Source organism: Pagrus pagrus, assembly GCF_965226575.1.
Source record: "Pagrus pagrus genome assembly, chromosome: 21".
Taxonomy (NCBI): domain Eukaryota; kingdom Metazoa; phylum Chordata; class Actinopteri; order Spariformes; family Sparidae; genus Pagrus; species Pagrus pagrus.
The window spans coordinates 23,582,368-23,604,106 of record NC_140208.1 but is presented as its reverse complement, the minus strand read 5'-3'; the positions used below and the strand labels follow the sequence as shown (position 1 = coordinate 23,604,106).

The 21,739-nt window shown below is 42.0% G+C and overlaps 1 protein-coding gene across 2 annotated transcripts in view; it reads right to left on the bottom strand.

Moving 5' to 3' along the window:
* dnah9 (dynein, axonemal, heavy chain 9) overlaps window positions 1-21,739 on the bottom strand; it is a 194,386-nt gene that overhangs the window by 154,750 nt on the left and 17,897 nt on the right. For both annotated transcript variants that reach the window (XM_084343186.1, XM_084343187.1), the window contains 16 exons: window positions 18,531-18,772; window positions 18,207-18,342; window positions 16,373-16,569; window positions 15,998-16,260; window positions 15,635-15,796; window positions 14,087-14,309; window positions 13,676-13,842; window positions 11,843-11,986; window positions 11,518-11,677; window positions 10,263-10,418; window positions 8,143-8,275; window positions 7,732-8,009; window positions 7,275-7,405; window positions 7,046-7,172; window positions 6,422-6,574; window positions 4,391-4,516 (listed from right to left, as the gene is read on the bottom strand). In XM_084343186.1, coding sequence (XP_084199312.1) covers window positions 4,391-4,516; window positions 6,422-6,574; window positions 7,046-7,172; window positions 7,275-7,405; window positions 7,732-8,009; window positions 8,143-8,275; window positions 10,263-10,418; window positions 11,518-11,677; window positions 11,843-11,986; window positions 13,676-13,842; window positions 14,087-14,309; window positions 15,635-15,796; window positions 15,998-16,260; window positions 16,373-16,569; window positions 18,207-18,342; window positions 18,531-18,772 — 2,798 coding nt within the window. The remainder of the gene's footprint in view (window positions 1-4,390; window positions 4,517-6,421; window positions 6,575-7,045; window positions 7,173-7,274; window positions 7,406-7,731; window positions 8,010-8,142; window positions 8,276-10,262; window positions 10,419-11,517; window positions 11,678-11,842; window positions 11,987-13,675; window positions 13,843-14,086; window positions 14,310-15,634; window positions 15,797-15,997; window positions 16,261-16,372; window positions 16,570-18,206; window positions 18,343-18,530; window positions 18,773-21,739) is intronic.

The following is a 21,739-nucleotide window of genomic DNA, read 5'->3' as shown; positions in this document are numbered from 1 at the left end:
TTGCATGCATGTATAAGATGTCACCATAATCAAGTATTGATACAAAGGTTGCCTGAATCAGTCTTTTTCTCGCATTAAAGGAGAAACAACTTTTGTTCCTATAATAGAAACCCAGTTTAACCCTGAGTTTCTTTGTAAGACACTCAATATGGTATATAAAAGACAGATTTTCATCCAAGTAAAATCCCAAGTATTTGTAGACTGGAACTCGTTCAATGACTTTTTCATTTTGTGTAACAATCTGACAAGCATCATCTGTCTTCCCTGATTTTGCAAAGCACATCAATTTAGTTTTGTCAGAATTGAGCACAAGTCTTAATTGATTAAGATTACTCTGAATAACATTAAAAGCAGATTGTAGCTTTTGTATGGCACTTGTTAATGATGAAGCAGAACAGTACAAAATAGTGTCATCTGCATAAAAGTGAAATTTGGCATCAGTTACATTTTGACACAAGACATTTATATAAATAGTAAATAAAATGGGACCCAAAATGGACCCCTGGGGGACACCATTTTGAGTCAACAAAGGTTTGGAGGATACACCATCAACCTGAACACTTTGTGTTCTGCCGCTCAAGTAGTTTCCAAACCACATGACAGCTTTTGAAGACATTCCAATATCCCACAGTCTCTGGCACAAGACCAAGTGGTCAACTGTGTCAAAAGCCTTTGACAAATCTAAAAACAATGCAGCACAGTATTCTTTAGAATCAATAGCACTTATGAGATCATTTAAGACTTTCATGGTGGCAGTGACAGTACTGTGCTTTTTTCTGAAACCAGACTGCAATTCATTTAAAATGCTATTTCTTGTTAGAAAATCTTTCAACTGGTCACTTATAAACCCTTCTAAAACTTTAGCTAAAGCAGACAGTTTAGATATCGGCCTATAATTATTAGGATTTGATCGGTCACCACCCTTCAATAAAGGAGTGACATGCTGACTTCCATACACTAGGAATTATTCCAGTTTCTATAGTCAGGTTGAAAATATATGTCAAAGGTTCTGCAATATGTTCAGCCGCAATTTTCAAAAAGTATGGGTCTAACCCATCAGGACTAGAGGATTTCTTGGTATTTAACTTAATGAGAGCATTGTATACCTCCTCTTTAGTAATGAGAGCAAGATCAAAATCACAAAGTACATTTTCACCAGACAGAGTAATCCACTTGACTCATCTCTTGTTTCATTTCCTGCTCATACAACAAACCAGAAGATATAAAATGCTGGTTTAAGGAATCTAACACACTTTTCTTTTCTGTAATGATCTCATCATTCAGCTTTAAAGTATTCGGAAGTACAGTGTCCCTTGTGCCTGAAGAAAATTGATTTAATCATCTTCCAGAATTTAGAAGGGTTGTTTGTGCCATCACATACTTCATTAACATACAAATCTGCTTTAGCTTTACATGTTTCAGAGACACACTTTGTTCTCAGATACCTAAAATATTGCCAGTCTGACTTATTTTTGGATTTTCTTGCAGTTGCCCAAGCAAGGTCACGTTCATGAATGAGTTCAGACAGTTGCTCTGAGAACCACAGGTTATCACGTCCTTTAATCTTGTGTTTTCTAAGAGGAGCATGTTTATTTATAATGTCCAGCAATAATGATTTAAAATACTGCAATGCTATCTCGGGCTCTGGGATCAAATTTATTTTGGTCCAATCACAGAGATAAAGGTCATTTAAAAAAGCTTGTTCACAGAACAATTTCAATTTCTCTTTAGTATAATATGTGGTTTACACTTTGATAACTTTGTGTCTCTCACGCAAGCAATTATGCAGTGATCGCTAACATTATTTGCAAAGACAGCAATGGCTTTATATTTCTGCGGAACATTCTTTAAAATCAAATCAAGAAGCGTTGACTTCTCAGGATGTAATGTAACAGTAATGTTAGACCAGTGGACTGCTTCTCAAATTCTGGAGCCTACATTACCTACAATGCAATTTAGCCACTGAGTGACATCCCTGGAGTCAGTTTATCATACATTAAAATGTATAATATAAACTAAAAGTTATGCTACTTTAAATAAAAATGCTTGAATCATGTAGAAACTAATTATTTTTCATAATCTGAGCATATCAGGCAGACCTGCACTTTGCACACAAAGTCAGGAACTTGGATCCAAGAACCATTTTTTATCTTAACAATACAGTACAATACAGTAGCTGTTTGCTTTTGGCTCATGGCCCATCATTAAGTTTCAGTTTGGCCCTCCAAGAGAAAAAGTTTGGGCACAGCGTCCATTAACTGTCCAGCTGTCATTATCCACAAGAGAAGCTTAGAGTTGTGATAAAAATGTTGACACGTTCATTTATGCCACTCTAATGCATGTCTGTGCACTCACAGCAATCAGCTTTATAAGGACCAGTGAGTGCTGGTATGGAGCCAGAAAGAAAGATCTGCGGACACAACTGAGGGCTGACAAAATATTGCAACCTTGCCTGCATGATCTTTTGGGGGCAACTAGGGGATTTATTTATTTATTTATTTATTTATTTATTTATTTATTTATTTATTTATTTATTTATATATATATATATATATATATATATATATATATATATATATATATATATATATATATCAGTTAACTCTTACTTTTTTGGTTGGTTTATGTTTGTTTTGTTTTTTGAGCCCACAACTTAATTGTGTCACTTCTGAAAACAAACCTGAGTACTATTAGTACTACTAGTATAGTACTGGCAAGATAGTGGCACATCTGTCTGAGGAGTTGCACCATGTTCTGTGACCTGATTGTGAATTTCAGCTTTGTTGCCACTGCAAGGGCTTATTTTTCTTTTCATTTGCTGTATTTGGATAGCTATTTGTTACTGATGGGGACAAAGAAAGATCAAATATGCTAAATAAATACTATAGTTATAATTGTAACATGTTGATATGTAGTGTTGTGGCAGAAATGAGTAAGTAAGAAGTATTGTGGATATCAATTATAGATTTGTCTGTACATCACTACCACCTCACCTGTTGACAGTTGGTCAACACATCGCCCGTTTTTAAAAAGGTCCAGGTGTGTTTGACTGTCCACAGATCAGACCACAAACAGGGAGGATATGTAAGGGAAATGTTGCAGCTGTTTTTATGTGCAGATGTGATGCATTCTGCCCCAAACACAGCAGCTGGCTGGAGTCACAATTTGAGTGTCATTTGTGTAACTGTCTCTCCTCAGCTCCTACAAATTCAGGGGAGGATCATGCAAATAAGAGGAGGAGACACGTCAACAGAGTCTGATTATGTACTGAGGTCACGCTATTTGCACCTGTCACTTTTTGTCAGTGAGACTGTCACTGATTATCAGAAATGAGTAATTAGGCTATTATTTATGGAGAAAATATCTGATGAATGTAATGCAAACAAATGAACAATCTTTACAGACTGCAAAGAAACTTTTCTTTGCTTTGTTAAAAAAAATGTAATGTGTGTCTGATTGTATTTACCTCAGTATTAACTTCCATCTCCACCTCCTACTGCTCTCCTTCCTCTCGTTAATGATTCAATTATAATTCTATGTGTGATTTTTTTAAGCAATAGTAACAGTTTCTCTCAGGTGGAGCTGGCCAAAGTAAATATTTGTACTCAAGATCACTACGTTATCCATCTGAGCTCAGTGATCTCATAGAAATCCCACCACTCATCTGCTCCTACAGTATGAGCTCTCCTTCACTGACAGAGTGTGTCTGGAGGGCAGCACCAGGATCAGTTCAAGAGCTGACTGCGTAATGAGCTGCTGCATTAGTAACTCAGGCACTGAGTGCACACAGCAACGCCATTTTCTAAGTAAATCTGGCCTTCAGCAGCAACATTTCTTACACTGGTGATTTACAACTGACTTCAGTTATGATTCATGTTTTTATTCAGAAGTTGTTCATCTTCAGTCAATGAGAAAATACTAAGATGAATTACTAAAAGACTGACCTTCGTACTTAAAGAGTGATTCACGCTCAATTGTTTTCTTTATCTGTGCTTTTATATAATGACTTTTTTTAAATTGCAGCTTGCTGTGAACCACTTTCAGCCACACCTGAATCAGTCACACATTTTACCATACAGGACATCAAAAGCGTACTCTCAGTAAATCAGCAGCATTTCAAGCGAGGAACAAGAGCTCCATTATCACAGACACCCATATTTGCTCTCACTTCCTACTTAACTCTTTCTCGCTGTTCAAAATACTCAACAGAATCTTGCTGTCTCTGTATGTAAAGCATGAGTGAGTGTGTGACTGGTCTGAAATATCTATGAGAGGCACACACATGGTTATGGCACCAAACTCTGATGTTGGATAAGAGGACTAATGGGAAAAATCCCCAAAGTGAGCAACATCAGTTAAATCTATACATCCATCCCCTGAGCCTGTTTACCTGAGCCGGATAGTCAAACAGCCACTGCTCTCTGGGTTTGTCCTCATAGGTCGTCACCGCCTCGGTCATCTCATGTCGAACTGTGGAGCGCATGGTGTCCAGAACCCGGTTCAACCACATCTCCACCTTACACACACCAAAAAACACAAAAACTCAAGATAGACCCTTGAATACAAATGCAGGAAAACATTGCAATGTGTGTCACGTGAGCACCGACGGGCTCTCTTATCAATGGACCCTAATGAGGTCATTAATAAGCATTAGAGTGGAAGTGGAGTCAGGCAAATACTATGGGATGTAATGGAAAATTAATGGATTTATAGGCTTTGATATGCAAAACCCCAGGGGCAACGACAGACTCAATTCCATTTGTCTCCTTTATTGTGATATCTTTATTTGATATACATTTTCTTCCATAACAGAAACCGGCAGGTACGTGATTTCTTTCTCACCTATCACATTCATCTACAGACAGCGCCACTGTCAGCAGTAAGTCTAATGAAGATAATAAATGTTTTGAGCATTTAGCTCAACCTACAGAAGTTATACAACATGTATATGTATATATAAATATTATTAAGAAATACCAACTGTGTGTAGACAGTTGCCTTTGTAGGATACACATTTTGGTCTACAAACATGTTTTTTCTAGATTATTCTGAAGCAGCAGGATTTTATCTCCATCTTGCTCATAAATTTAAATGCAGAATAATGGGTGAGGCCACTGCCAGCTGCTCACATGTCTAAATATTGTTGCCTTGTATCGTTTCCACGTACTCTATTATGAAATGTATTCTTGTACTTGCTGCTGTTGTGATTTGATTTGATTTGATTTGATGTTGTTGTCCTTGACACTGCTAATTTGACCCCGTCTTTGCTCGGTCTCACTAAAAGATATTTTAATCTCAGTGTGACTTCCTAGTTAAATGAAGGTTATATACACGTGTTGTGCATGTCTGTCTGTCTGTGTCTGTCTGCGTGTGAGAGAGATCGTGTCTTGTGCTGTTCCCACATTCCTTGCATGTGAACGATAGAAATCTTGAAACGTTCATTTTGAACTGGGCATTTGGTTGTTTTATCCTCATGAAAAATGCTGCAGTGCCCGCTCCACCTGCCCCCAGGGCTGAAAGGCCCAGACATCGTCACAGGTAACCCTTCCACCTGTCCACCTGTCTGTCTGTGACAGTCTGCAGTGTAGTTCAAACACTTCAGGTATAAACCAGAGAACTGTAGAACTTAGGACGTTTTGTATCAGTACGTTTAAACATTATCGAATTACTACTCAGTCAAACCACCATATCTTAGAGGCAGCTCTATAGTATGTAGAAGTTTAAACCTTTATATCAATGAATGGTTTTTATGATGCCCCCATAATATTTGACAGAGATGTGGACTTGAGTCATTGTTTTGATGGCTTGTAGGAGGAAGAAGAGGAAATTAATTTAGTAAGCTTTAATAATATATCTATTTATTGTTTGGTTACATTTATCCCCCTGAATATTAATGTACAACATCAAAATTCTGTTCATTGTCATACTTTTTGAACAGACGAGATAGAGTAAATTGGTCAATAACGTCATTATTAGACAGGTACTGATACTTGACCTTTTCTCTTTAGGTAAGGCTGCAGTGTCAGAGGGTGGGGACAGAGTGACGTAACTTGGGACTCCACTCGACATGACACAATCTTGACTCGCCGAAGAACAAATGACCTGAGACTTGGACTGAAAGACTTGAGCTGCACGTGTCATATTCCAGGTTGATCATTGAGTTTGTCGAGCACTGTAAACATCAGCACTTTGTTGCTTCATTTTTAAGCAGTTTAATTTGTTGAGTGTGCTGTGATTAAAATGAAGACAAACCTTAATCTGCACCTTTATTCCTGTTTACTCTCATCTCATCTGACTCTCATGTGTTAAGAAATTTACTTTAAGAAATTCAAATGTATTACTGAGTGTACCTAAACAAAATCAGTCAGCAACCAGTGAAAAAAGTTAGTCTGGAGCCCTGTGAATCAAAGAGGTGTTTTACCTGTCCAGTGCAGTCACAGGGCTGATTAAAGGGGACATACTCCTCCTCTTTGCTGTACATGCCCAGACCAGTCTTAGAAGGATCCCCCTCTCCATCTGCTTCAAATCTCATCTTAGCCATGTTGTCAAACAGCTTAGACAGATGCTTCTGGACCTGAGCAAACACACAGACACATTCAGCCCGGGCTCTGTTAACACTCCGCTCACGGTCTGACTGCTGTTTTCTTCTTCGCCGCTGCACGAATAAAAAATGTTTCATTACTGTTTTTCAGAATCATTTATAGAAGGGCAGGACCCATGTTCTGCAGCATGCCTGCTAACTTCCTCTTCGAGAGATTTAGTGGCAAGTTGTGCTTAACAGTGATTTATTTCTCCGAGGTTGTAATGCATAAGACAATGTGCTGATGATGGAGGCTGGAAAACTATGAGCGACATTGCCCCTGTGTGGACACTGTGGGTACTGCAAAGTCAACTGCACTCAGCAAACGAGATAAATGGTGCATGGTTTTATAAAATTGTTCAAAAGAGTCTTGCTATGCATGGTGTAAAATGTTTTTTTCTGACTCAGTGAACAGGCTGAAGCATCATTGCTACCCCCCCCTCAGGCAAAAATTAGTGGAGCCACCTGGTGTGGGTTGGTCCCATTAGACAGGATGTCCAGCAGATCGGCTGAAGAGATGAAGTAAAATCTGGGGAAAGCCAGACGCTTGGTATCCAGGTATTCTGTCAGAGCTTTTTCACATAGAGACAGCCTGTGGACAAATACAGAGTGAGTGTGTGCATCCATTTATAAGAATAATGTGAGAGTGCTCCTGGTAACAGACATAAAGAGTAGAAACGGAGAGAACTCTCACCTGCTCTGGATGTCCTCCAGTTTACCAAACAGACCTGGTTTATTGGTGGCCTCCACCACGTTGGGCGTTAGATGCACGGCGTTCGCCAGCTCTTTGAAATCGGAATCAATCCCCTCGAAGCGCCTGGAGTCCTGCGGAGGATTTCACGAGGGAGCCCAGCCGGGGGATTTAGGTTCCCAAAGGAGAGAGGGGGGAATCAGGTTTAATAGCAAACATCTGGGTTTAAGCACAGCCGAACATCGTGGGAGCAATTAAAAAGTCATGTAATCTCGGCTCCTAAACCAGGAGTACGAGCCAATTAATGCTTTCTTAATTAACAGCTATTACAGTCATGCTATCTGGGTTCATATGGCGACGACAAGGACGCAGGTTAAGGCCTGCATGCATATGAGCCTGTCAGTGATGTATACCTACATAGAGCTGTAATTAACTGTGTACGTGATCCTATCTGTGTCACCTCAGGCAGCTGCGAGCGGATGTCCTCTGAGCCAATGAAGATGCTCTCCAGGTGGGTCCATGTCCGCTGCACCTCGAACCAGATGGAGATGACGGAGTCGGCCACTGACAGCTTGCTCTGCCAAGACGACACCTCATCCAGAAAGTGGGCGATGTACTTGGACGACATGAGGTTCTGCAGCTGCACCTGGTTGTCCTCCAGTGTCTCGATAAGCTCCTCGTCTGTGCGCAGCAAAGGCACCCGGGTCCTGTGGTGGGGCTCGTACTGGAACCGCATACCTGGATGATCAATACACTCCGTCAATAGGTCATAAACTCTGGAGCTCAGGATGGAAAACACTCATGTTGAATAACAGCCAGAGAAACACAGACTAATGAGAGTCTGGTTACAGTACAAAGTCCCTTCCTGCACCTGTCCACGTGGAGTTGAGCTCAGAGAGGACTTTCTCCATCCCCATCTCTTTCACAGCCTTGTCCACGATCCCTCTCACCTCCTCTTCAAAGCAGTGCAGGTTCAGCTGCAGCAGGTCAGCCAGAGTGGTGTCCTGCTCATAGAAAGCCACATCAGTACTTTACCCACAATTCATCTGAGCTTCATTATATAATATGATAATATTAGTATCATATTACTGCCGAGCAACCAGAACCGGAGCCAGCCGGCCCGGGCAGGCAGCTGAACTGCAGTCGGCAGTCCCTACCGACATCATGACAGAGGGGAAGAGACAGAAGAGGATGTTAATGGAGGAAACTAAGAGTAGGAGAGGGAGTACATCTCAGACTGGCTTTTAGTCATTGGTGAAAGCTTCGCCAGATAAAAGGCTGCAGACAAACAGCAGGCTGGACAACTTATGTGTCTTGTGTTGTTGCTCTTGCTTGATATTTGGTTATGTTGGCAAAGTTGTCAATTTGATCATAAGCCAAGTCAGCCTATTTTCACAGAGGTTTAGCTGGGAGCCTGTTACTGTTCTGAGCTTTGTGCTACGCTTGCGTAAACTTTGACTGCTGCATGGCAAAAAAATACCAGTGTTTTTCTCATGAACAGCTAACTCAATGAATGAAGACACCGTTTTCTAATGAAAGAAGCTAGCACTAGCTCCAAAAACACTTTGTGGTTGTTTTAAGCCACAAAACTGTATATTTGAAATAAATTAAAATCTACACAGGCATTAGGATCAAATAAAACTATTTAAATATTTACAACAAACTATCTAAAGATTACAAGCTGCACAACACCCAGATTCAGAGAGAGAGAGTGAGAAAGGCTCAAACAAACTACAGTACAACTGACCCGACTCCTGCTCTGAGCAGTGTTGTACCCCACACACCACACAGAGAGAGGGACACACCCCGGTGCTGAGAAGACCTGTGCTGCTCTCTCTGTGTCGGGATTAATTACAATATAATATATTTTAATTTATTTCTCTGCTTCCCTGATGGTCAGAATAAGTCGCCAGATTTGTCATTAGTCACTCTAGAAATAAAGTTGCTCAGTGGGTCTGAAAAGTTGTCAACGCCGGACACTCCAAAAACGTAAATGAATCCTTGAAAGTTATTGCAGGAGTGTAAAGTTAAAAACTGGAAATTGTTTATTAACTCACTGGACCAACATTAAAAGGGAGGTGGGTTGTAAAGGATTACATCGTGTCATCTTAAACTGTCTTTTCTTTCGTCTTCCTTTCCTTTCAGTGCAGGTCAGCCAAGTGGCTGGTAACTGGAAGGCCTTATTTAAGCTATCAGGCAGAGTGATGATTGGCGCGCCGTTGTGCGTCAGCGTGGGAGACGCATCTGGGAGAGTTATCATTTGGTCCGTGAACACCTGGATAGCACCCGGTTTCCGGCTCCCTGCTCGGGAGCAACAACTCTTCGTGAGAGACTCTCCCCATCGAGGATTTCTCCTCCCCTGCTCGTGCAGTCTCCTGGTAGCACAATGTTGTTCGAGGCACCAAGCAACATAAAAGAAATTCAACAATACTGCTGACCAGCCAGTCTTATCATCGGCTTATGTGACCGGCCACCGCAACCTGATGTCGGGTTGCATTTCTCCAAAAGTTGATTGTGTTTCCCCTGCGGTCAGCACCACCGCAGCCTTAACACTACTCAAATAAAAGGGATGACTAGCGTTTTCGCCGCAATGTTTGATGAGGCTTTAGTGTGAACGATCTGCAGCCTGCTCAATGTGAATCAGTGAGTTTAACACACTCTACTTTACCACTGCTTCTATAAAGCCAATTTAGACTCTAATACATTTTTGTACAAACTAAACAGCTGGAGCAGAACAAACAGTACAAACAAGTCCAGTGAGGATGCAGACGGAGCTGGGAGAGAAAATAAGAAAATAATTGGAGAAAACTGCCGTGTGTGTATCCCCTCTGCAAGTGCTCCCTTCAATCGCTGGCACGTTATAACACCACTGCTTGTTAAAAATAAAAATTTCAGCAGATGTAAAGCTCGTAAACATAAACCATAAAATGGAAACATGAGCATAACTATATCATCTATATCTGTCATTAACAGAATAAATTGGAAACCTACCTGGTCCATTTTGAAGCGGACTCCAGTGGCAGCCATCAGCTGATGCCAGTGTCGGGGCCGTATAGCCGGGTTTTGTAGTTCTGCCACAGCCCGGAGGGAGATGAGGAGGTTCTTTACTCTGTTGTCCAAACCTGTGAAGGCCTCCCACGCTCTGACCTATCAGAGACAGAGGCCAGGGATCAGTACAAGACAACCTGCACTACACACATTAGGTTGCCTCCCAGCTTTGATCGAGGGCTTGCAACTCTGATTTTTGATGGTTTTGCTCTTCTTTCTCTAGCAAACCGCTTCATTACTGTACAGTAACTGGCCACTGGTCACTAAGCCCTGACCCCCTTGTTTACTGTTGCTACACCTGACCAGCTTTATGTTCTTGCAAAGCACAAATGCATTACTTTTTTTCAGATTCAGATTTTTTAATGCTTCCGGATGACTTGTTTGAGAGTAAAGGGGTCTTAAATATGTACTTGATGGCAACACACTGTACATGATAAAGCTAACAGAGAGGCTAACGTTGTACAAAGCATGGACATGAAGAAGTAGCATTGTTCTTGTTTTGCTGTGTGCTCATTAGCTATAAGTATGATAAGGAAAAATGTTATTTAATTCTAAGAAAACCTTGTTTGGCTAACTAGCTTACATGCTTTTCTGTATTTTAAAGTGTATGTTTTAACTTTTAACGTAATGGAATTCAGGATGATAAGTAACTGATGTGTGAGAGATAAGATAACTCAGAAGTTAGCATCGCCATGGACATTTACCTACATTATTTTTCAATTAGATTTTGGATTATTGCAGAAAATAATCTCTGACAAACGCAATCTTATGACACTTCACTTCAGCCGGACATGCTAAGAGTTACAGGTTATGTAAAAGCAAACACACTGTTTAATCCATTCCTGACACGTTTGCTCTTGTGTTTTGGGATTTGAAAATGTTAAAAAAATAAGCTGCCAGCCTCTTACCTCCTGAAATTCAAAATGTCTCTCTTACTACAGCCCACTGCACACTGTTTAAACATGTGGAGAAGTCCAACGCTTGACAGGCCTGCTGTGCAGAGCTGCATTTGCTGAGGTTATGATGGGATAATGACCGCTCAGAGGAGGGCTTTAGCGATCGCTCAACTGCTTTTGGAAATTACTTATTCATCTGTTTTTCAAGGGTCAGTTTTCCTTTCCACCTCTTTTCAACCTCGCACATTTTTCAGTTTACTATATTAGATATCCTCCTGTCCTTCCCTGCTCTCTCCCCTCACCTCTTTATCCAGCCCCCGTATTTCTTTAGAGAAGCGTTTGCACTCCAGCTCCATGTCCTCCACATTTATCTCTCTCCAGGGAGTCGTTCTCCACGCCGCCATGCTGGACTCCACCAGGGTGATCATGTCCCACAGCTCCTTCAGCAGGCCCACCTCACGCCTCGGGGATGCAGGAGAGTGGACATAGTGAGTGAAAGCAGCTAGAAAAGTGAAACTCTTCAGATACTGACTGTGAATGTAAAAGAGCATCCCTGCTATAATGGCTCATTAGTTTGGAATTTGGCACAGGCTTGTAGTATTTTCTCCTTCCAGCTTTGGGCTTTACCTGCATTGTCGGAGCTGTTTGTACTCAGAGACGGTGACCTCGAACAGGCTGGCAGACTCCACCAGGGAGGCCATCACTGCCTCCCGCTCCCGGATCTGCCGGTGGAACGCATCCAACATCTGGTAGGGGCTCTCGCTGTCAAACCTGGACGATTGCATGAGCCCACACAGGCACCCATCAAAACACACACACATTCGCACAAGCCCAGTATAAATCAGGCTGTGTTTAGGTAACGAGGGGCTGCAGTTATGCCAAGCCTGACTTGGCTGCAGCGTAACCAGACCAGAGTCTCCAGAACTAAATGCACACGGTGACAATTAACAATGACTTCCATGACATTAATGGGAAAATAATCACCAGGTTATTAAGAGACCAATTACACACATAACTAATCTGACAATTAGACATTATGACGAAGCATCTCTACCTATGAATTAATTATCATTATGTTAAGATTCAATTAGCCTTGTCGGATGTGAGAGCCTCGAGATAACACTTCTCTAATATCAAGTAAGAGAGCAGAAAGGTGACATTCTTATCTATTCACAGCTGCTCGCTGAACTTGGGAAAAGAAACTGTACAGCCGATTGTGCTGCCTTCACTGACTCAGTCAGGAACACTCAAATCAAACGGTAACAATTTATTTTAACCTCCCACTATTCAGCCTCCGGTGGATGCAAATCTTTGCAGAGAAAACAACACATCTACAACTTTTTTTCAAGAGATCAATGAACCAAACGGTGTTATCAGCACATGCATGTACCATTTTGCCCGACAGTGTGAATATCAGCTCAATGACCCAAGCTATAATAACAGGGGATTACTTGGCAGCCAAAATCAGTTCTGATGAATAATGCACTCAGCTCTTAACACTCAGAAAGGACTTCAAATCTAAGTGTAATCAAATGGTGTTATTAGCACTTTCTTTATTTGATTGAGTTTTACAGAGTGAACTAATGTTTCCGCATTTCAAAAAATCCAACACGTTCGCCTTCAGTCACTGAAATTTCAGGAAATTTCAAGGAAATGCTCGGCCTCCCTCCACTGAGCCAAACACAACATGATTAACCATTTATGAACTGTAGACACCAGATCATTTCTACAACACGAAAAGAAAACAAGAACTAAAACTAAATGATATCATTTAGTAGAAACCTTCGCAATGTCTGATGTTTTTGTAGAAGAGGTTGCTCCTCCTGTATTTTTGAGAGGCATGAGGGATAAAATAATAACTGGTTGTAATAAAACATTACTAAATCTCAGTGTCATTTATACAATATTTTTTCTAGCTACTAGTGTAACATAACATGACTCAATATTTTCCCCGGCTGCCACTGGTGTGCACGATCCCAGGAGCTGTAAGCAATCTGCAGCGGGCAAGCAGAACTCTTATTTCTCTTATTTCTTGTTTCATGCTGGTTTTCTTGTCCGTTATTGTTCCAAACAGGTGTTTCTGGATCATTCCACAACTTTCACAATATTTTATTGTTCCTGTCCCAACTTGTTTGAGATGTGTCATTGCCATCAAGTTCAGAATAAGCAGCTATTTACAAAAATCAATAAAGCTGATGATGTAAAGCATTAAATATATTGTCTTTGTACTGTTTTCAGTTATTATAATAATAATAATAATAATAATAATAATAATAATAATAATAATGTCTAAATGAATTAGTAAATTATTACATTCTGTGTAATTTATATTTTACAAAGCGTCCAGACTTTTAAACACTTACATTTGACCATATATTTGCTTAAAACTACACTATTGTGGGTAATAAACCATTTACATTATAACCAGTTTGTGGTGTTAAAGGCTGGTATATATTCTACCTGAAGGGCCCGTTGGTGCGGAAGTGCTCCCTGAAGGTGTGCTGCTCCACATCGAATGAGGCACACTTTCGACGCAGGCCGGCCACCTCGATGGCCTGAAGAGGCGCCACCTGCTGTTTGACCAACACAGCCTGCTTTCTCACATTGTTCCACTTCTCTGGCAACTCCTACAGATCAACAGATAGATGAAACAGATAGATAGATATAGGCAGAGGGAGATGAAGAGAAGGAGATAAAAGCAAGGCAGGCAGGAGTGACAGATGATGAATTGCCGGGAGGAAGAGAGCAGAACAGAGACGAGCGATTGGAAGACACAAAGAAAGAGTAAGAGAAATGACTCCGTCTCAGCTGAAAGAAACAAGAATATGTGTGAGTAAAAAGAATGTGAAGCAACCGAACATTAGTTCTTACCTCTAACTGTTTATAGACCACGTCTGGCAGCTCCTGCTCATACACCTTCAGCAGAGCGATGGTTTGTTGCAGGGGCTCAAACATGGCATCTGTGGTGTTTTGTCTTTCCTTCACAGCCAGCAGGTGACCCATGACACCCACCAGGCCACCGTAGTCACCCTCCTCCACCCGCTGGCTCAGGCCAGCACCAGCCACACTGATAAACTTCTCCAGATCTGACAAACTGGGGAGAGATGGCAGTGATCATTAAAGGGACACTCATTAGAGGGGCATTGATGTGTAACATTGGTACAATCAAGGTCAGCTGTACGTCACACAGTGCCACTCAGCCTGTGACACCAGGTGTATGTCATCTGTGGCCCTTGAGGAGTTTTGTGAAGTCTGGGATAATAACCTGTAGTTATGTCATCATCAGGATTATCTCAGCCTCGGGATCACAAATGTTTAACAGAAAACTGCCTTAAAACAGGAGGTGTGGAGTTTGACCGATACATGAATCAGAAAATCTCAACCATTCATTTTTAAGTTTCTCAAACACCATGGAGGTGTTCAATAGGGTCCGTCAGTTCTACTGATGCAGTTAAATATCCCATGATTTCACTTTAATGTACACAATATAAATGTCAAAGCACTACAAATGTGCTGTCTACATGTCATTCAGATTCAAATAGTCAACCACACACTTAAGCAGTGTTTCCCACACATACTTGGGGGGGCCACCTGAGGTTTTCCAAGAGAACAACACTTTCTGCGAGGTGACAATCAGCCCTCGCTCGTCCCCTCCTGTCTACTGTCGATCACACATGCTCTGCAGACGGAGAGACAATCTCTGGTGTAACCTCCCTCCTGTAAACGCACCATCTGTGATTCAACGTCTTCTATGTAGACATACATGCCGTTTTGTCGAAGCTTGTGAGTGTGCCTGGTTTGTGCGATGTCATTCAGTAACACGGTGGTTTCGATAGGCTACATAATTAACAACAAGCCTCCTCATCACGCGGCTCCCCTGCCTAATCAGGGGGGAAGAATTCGAGGAGTGTTTTTCAGGCAACTTTATAAAACATACTGCTGATGAAGACAGTCAACAGAGCAGACGCATACAGGGAGAGAGAAACTGAGAGGCGAGGCAAGCCAGTGTGTTTGTGAAGGTGGACAATTAAAGTAACACTATCCAGGAACACATTCTCAGGTTCGAAGCGTGGTGATGTGGTGACCCTTCACTGGGCCAGTTTGAACCACAATATGTCTGAAAAACAAACAGCTGATGTGCTAGTCAGCCAGGAACAGGCTAGTGCCGGTCGGCCACAACTGCTCTCCAAGCTCTGTCTCATGATCGTCCGTGCCTCTTTTGTGGAGCAGTTATAGTCCTGCAAAAACACCTTTTTAAATGCCACTGTGACCAGGCTTAAAGGTATGTACAGAAGAGCCATAACGTCAGTGAGTAGCAGCTACACACCTATATAAATCTGCCAACTTTAAACATGACTGGTTGTACCACACCAGATGAGGCTGTAGCAACTAGTGTGAATGTATACAACTGTCCTTCACCTGTTAGTGACATGGTCAATGAGGTGCTGTTTGAACATGAAGCTCCACTTTTTTATGACGTTGAGCAAGGCACTCTTCATGCTACGGCCATCCACCCTCATCCACCCGTGGAACACATGCACCGGCTCCAGACCCTGCACCTCCTCGTAGATCCTCTCATACCTACAGAATGACAAATGGCAGGTTTTAGACAGGTAGTTAGAAGCTTAACAGAACCCCAATGTTTATTTCAACTTGTTTTTAACCTAAAATTACCTTCATCCCCCCAAAAATGATTCTAGACCCATTAGAGGAGATGAAACTAAAAGTGACCACAGATAGAAATTTAAGAACACAGTCACGCTCCACTTCATCAATACCCACCCATCCACCTGCTCTCTAAAGTTATCCAGAGTTGGTGGGCTCTCTGAGAGACTGTCCTCAGTGTTACCCTCCGTCTCCTGGCTGCTGAGAACGTGACCGTACTGAAGGAACTGACGCATGAACTCCTTCCTGTCATCCACGTAAAGGTAGCTGTAGTGTTCCAGAGAGTTGCGAAACTCGCAACATGTGGCCATGACACCCTGCACACGTTCCATGAGGAGATTGCGCATGTCTGCCAGGTCAGCCATGTCCTCCATGTCAGCCTGAGGGGAAACTGTGATTGTTTTCTTGGACACGTGGCATGTTGATGGGAGTGACAAGCATTTCAGATATTGCAAATAGAGAATAACAAGTTCTTTACGAGGTGGTCAGTACCTGGTAGTGGGGGAAGGGGCTGTGCTGGGCGAGGCGTGGCACTAATGATGAGATTCTGAACACATCGTTGATGAGGCTCTCCACCAGCTCAAAGAAACTGTCTCCTGTCCCAAACTCCAGAGGTGGAGTGAACACCATGTCAGGAACCTTCAGATCCAGCTGAGCCTCAAACAGAGGAGCCACAGACGCTCTCTGGTCTGGAGCCACAGGAAATAATAACAGTGGAAACACTGGAGTCAAACATATGAATTTGTCATGATGTGTTTTCAAAATTCTGCTAAATATTGATTCAAAGAGTTTTTTCAGTGTGTTACAAACACACAGCAACTGAAAACATTCTGTTCTCATGTGCTTGATGAAGACAACAAAATGACGTGATGACGAGAAAAACAAGTGGATTATGAAGGAATAATGGAATATTGCAATTTTTCATAAATATTTTTTTCTAGGCCTTATAGTGAACATGTTCTTTTTTTAATCTCATTGTTTTCATAACATGTTTTTCTGAGTATAGGGGCTTGTACCAAAAAAATGTGACCTAAAGCATGTAAATACTATCTTGTAGACACCAACATAAAAGTATGAACCTGAAAATGAGCTCAATGTGATAAGTCTGGTGATTCTTTAGTTTTTCATCTAGAGACATCATCAATTGTCCCATGCTTCGGTTTATGGCCAAATATCTACAAAACCTACTGCTCTCACTGTCAGCTGTTATTTGTGGTTAGTGCTAATAAAAAAAATACTAGCATGCTAACAGGCTTAAATAAGATGATGAACATGGTATAATGACATCTGCATCTGCAGTGGGAGCAAGTTGACATCAGCCTGATGCTCACGTTCAACAAAATGATGCACAAAATGTCCCATCTGGTAAACGTGATGATGGACAGTTGTGCTGATGAAGACCATGCAATGTGATCAAAAGCTCCAGAACAAGGGGATACACAGATCTTGAGCTGAGATTGTTTTGTGAAATGATGATAATTATCAGTTTAGTTCAGTCTTTTGGAGAACAAAGATGTCATTTCTATTTTGGTTGTCATTTATTTCATGGGTTCTGTCTGTAGATTGTTGTTTTAATTGAGTCAAAGTTGAGCCAGCAGGGTTAGCTACTGTATACATCCTGTAATATAGCAGCTGCTGGAGATTCTCCATTGGGTCTATAGAATTTTTACACCATAATCTTATTAAAAAAATAACTATGAAATAATATTTCATAAAGATGGTCTTGTGTGTTTTTCAGGCTAAATACTGTAAGGAGCAAAGGTCTGTTTATGTCCTTGCCTCTGGAGGATTGCTGCGCTGAGATATTTCCAGGTCAGTTCACACACTACAGAAACCTTCCTTATCATAAAAGACTGTCTGAAACCACACAAAGAAGAAGAACGAGAGGAAGTAGAGGAGAAAGAATGTGCAGAATAAGGAGGAGAAGAAGAACTGGACACAGTAGCAGCCTGGCAACAATCCACCACATCTTGAATCACATCCCAGTCTATCGAAACCGGTTGACAAAACTCCTGCCAGCGAGGAAGTCCAGACCTATTTCATGTCCGCAGCCAATACAGGCGGACAACCAATTGACATCAAAACCCCTGAGGATGTGTTACTAAGACGTCGTCCAAGTCAGAGCTGGCTGGAGGACGATGTTTTTGGTCCGCTGTAGCATCAGAGTAGCAGGGTGGAATTTTTGGATATTACATTCAGAGTTGGCGGCGACATTCTGGCTTTGAGACAACACTAGTAACACCACCGTCACTGCAGAACTACTAACAGTAAGCGTGAGTGTTTTCTTTTTCAGTGTCTGTGTGTCATTTGGTCATTGACGTCCTACCAGTGTTATCCAGGAAGAACTTGAGCGAGCACTCGATGCTGTTGAAGAATCCATCGATGACCATGTCGTCGATGTGCTCCACGTAGGCCTTCCACTCCTCAGAGTGCTGCTCGCCTTTGAACAGCCCCAGATTGCTCTAAGACATGATAAAACGTGACACTCATACTGAATCAGCTCTACCACATTTGAAAATGACTGTAAAAATTTCAAAGCATATCAGGAACCGCTGACTTCGTAATAACCTTGTAGAATGATGAAATGCGAGTGAAACTTAAAGCCCATTTGACATGTCACACAACCACGAGGAAATCTTTTTTTAATCACCTTAAGCAGGAAGTGGATCTTTTCTCCAGAGGAGCGTATCAGACTGTAAAACCTGTCCAGCCTCTCGGTCCTGTCCTCCAGAACGAGCAGGGCGTCTTTTTTACCATCCTTCCTGTCAAACATCGGGCTGGTCCAGGACCGCATGCAGCTCTGGATCTCCTCCAAGTTGTCCTTGGTCCTCTGGAGCCGGCTCTCCAGGTCACAGACGGAGTCTCGCACTTCCTGGATATACTGCCAAATGTCTGGAGGGGGAGGGTGGGGACGGGTGGTTGAGATGTCAAAAGATTGGAGAAAAAAATTAAAACTGAAGCTACAATGGGAGTGTGTGATTAAAACATTAAGATCACCTAAAAATGTTCACCGTCAGGGCTCTAACAAGGTCTCCGAGTGTCTGACTCACTCACCATTTTTGTGCCTCAGGCCATGATACTGTCGCTTAAACACAGTCAGTACTTTTTGCCGCTAGAGATCTCTCAATCAAATCAAACAAAAGTAGTGAGAAGCACAGGACCATGGGAGTCGTCTTCACTTTTAGACAACCACCATCACACAGAATCCCTCTACCTGACCCAGGCAGAAATGTTTACAGACGAGGTAATGCAGTGCTGTATGTTACCTTCCTTCACCACTCTCAGACTCAGACTGTTGTAGCAAAAGGAAACCAAATGTAACGCACCGTGACCTCTAATAAAATGACACATTTCTGCAGGCAGAATGACCATCTTTGAAAGTGGCTCTCTCACTCTAGTTCATATCATAAAGATATAATATATATAACATTTCTGCATTGAAGTGTCTAAAAAAGATGAGAACTTTATTGTATATTTGGTTGAATTGTGTATTCATACTTTCTCAAACTCAGAGAAATCCATGATCTCACTCAATTTAATTTTTTTTTAACACATTTAAAAAAAGAAGACATGTCGCCTCTGATCCCAGACCAGTTCACAGTAATCATATAACCTTCTTAAGGTATTTGATACATGGAGCACATGGATACAACCACAATACAAGTGAACATGTCATCAGCACTACAGTGGAATGGATGCTATGTTTCCCTAGACGTGGGAAACTTACTTCAAGCTAGTTTTTTTCTTCAGTGCTGTCAGTGCTCGTCAGGACCAGAAGATATATAGAGAAGATGACCAATCGCTGCCCTTTACCAAATAAATCTACAGCAGACAAAAATCCTTACAGGCTTCACATAAGTCTCTGGAATGCACACACACAAGCGTGCGCACACAAACACAAACGCGCGCACACACACACGCACACACAGAAAGCAGATAAGTGTGTAACCACTGCATGTTCTGCAGAGGGACTGTGAGTCTATTCCCACAGACAGTCGGGTGCATTGGCTTGTGCCGTAAACACTCTTCTCATTTCTGCTGCGTTCTTCTGGGAATCCTGCTGTCCGAGAAACAACGTGCCTGCCAGCAGAGTGTCAAGCCAAGCTTATCAATGATTGAACACCTCTTCTTCTCTTATGTTATATGTGTTTCAAAATGCAAAGCGTCTCTGCTCATCATGTCACATCTCAGAGCAGCCTGCTCTGCCCTACGACAAGGATGGAGGAAAAAACAGGCAGGAAGATTCCTATAACAACCTGTCATCTTTCATATGCATACACATCTGCCTGGCCACTGTGTGCCCCTATGTACATCACATACTGTTATATATTAACACATATACATTCAGCATTTATTCAGAAAGCTTTAATATTTGCTGTTCTTTCCTAAATAAATATCTGTGGTTCACAGTGACATGCAGTGCCACAGCCACAGTGTGTTGGGCAGGTGGCAGGAGCAGTGACAGCCACTCAAACTGTAACTGCAGAGTAAGGAAAATGATCAGAAATGGGCACAGAGGTGGAGCGTGGGTGGAGCTGAGGCCAGCCAACTGAAGCCTGGTTACTGAAACACGCCCACCAAGCTCCAACCTACCAGGCCAGCAAAGCTCCATGTTTTCACAGTGAATTACCTCGCATTGTTCACTCGAGTTTGACCACTGGATCATTTCTGATCAAGTTTCTCCTGTGAGTGTGACTGCAGGTTTATCCGCCCCAAAACAACTAGAATACCAAACTGTACATTAGCCGTAAGCTAGCAAGCAACAGTAGGCACTGACTGTGTGTTCAGCTCGACATTCACAGAGTCTCTGGTTCTTTCTCTTATCCTCCACTTTTTCTTTTTCCCAGAACCCTCTCTGTAAGTTTATGAAGAACATTTCATTTAGTAGTCAAAGAAGAGAGAGTTACAGTCATTAAGAAGTGAGAGTGAAGATAAATCCATGCTTTAATCCCAAATATTTCAAAAACAAACTCAGTGTTCTCCTCGCTCTTTATTCCTCCAGAAGCTCCGGGCTCTGCCCATGACCGTCTCCTGCAGAGCTCGTAAGCTCCAACAGCTGTCTCCCAGTAACGCTAACAGAGTCGCTCGTTAATCCAAAACACTGGCATCTGTCCTTCCACTCTGGTCTATTAGTCCAATTAACCACACAGAAAGACATTATGTGTACGATATTTGCATTAAAAGTTATTCAAAAAGGCATCAACACCCGAACTCGGGACACCAAAATCAGTGACTGGAATTATCTGAGGTTAAGCCGAGCTGACAGCTCACAGCTCACAGCTCACAGGTGGCTGTCACTCCACGCCCTCAATTAAGCATAACTGTAAGCCTTAATATGACTTAAACTAGGAAGACGTATAAAATTCACCCCCGTAGAGTATGAGCAGGGAAATCAGCTAAAGAGACCCAAACTATTCATTATAGCAGGCTGTTAACATGTTTATTTCTGCTGTAAAGTTGGGCATTTTAACATGAGCTCTCACAGAGTTTGACTCAAGTGGCCATTCGAAGAACTGCAGTTTTCGGCACTTCCGCATACGCTTCATTTTGCTGCCCTGGAGGCTGCCACTTTGTTTAGCCTCAGGCTAAGAAGGCTCTAGCACTTTCAAAATACCACAGTGGGCTAACCCTGACATTAGCCGAGGGCTTGATGGACCTACTTTGGAGCAGTGTTGGCCCCAAGTTTGACAAGTTATCCCCTGAAAATCAACCAAACACAGTTTGACTACTCTGTTTACTTGCCCCATTTCATACTGGCAGACATCATTCTAGAAAGTAAACATTACCTGCGTGTTAGACACTGGCACATTTGCAATGCACTGTGAATCGTATGGCCCCTGGGCTTAGCTTAACCCTATG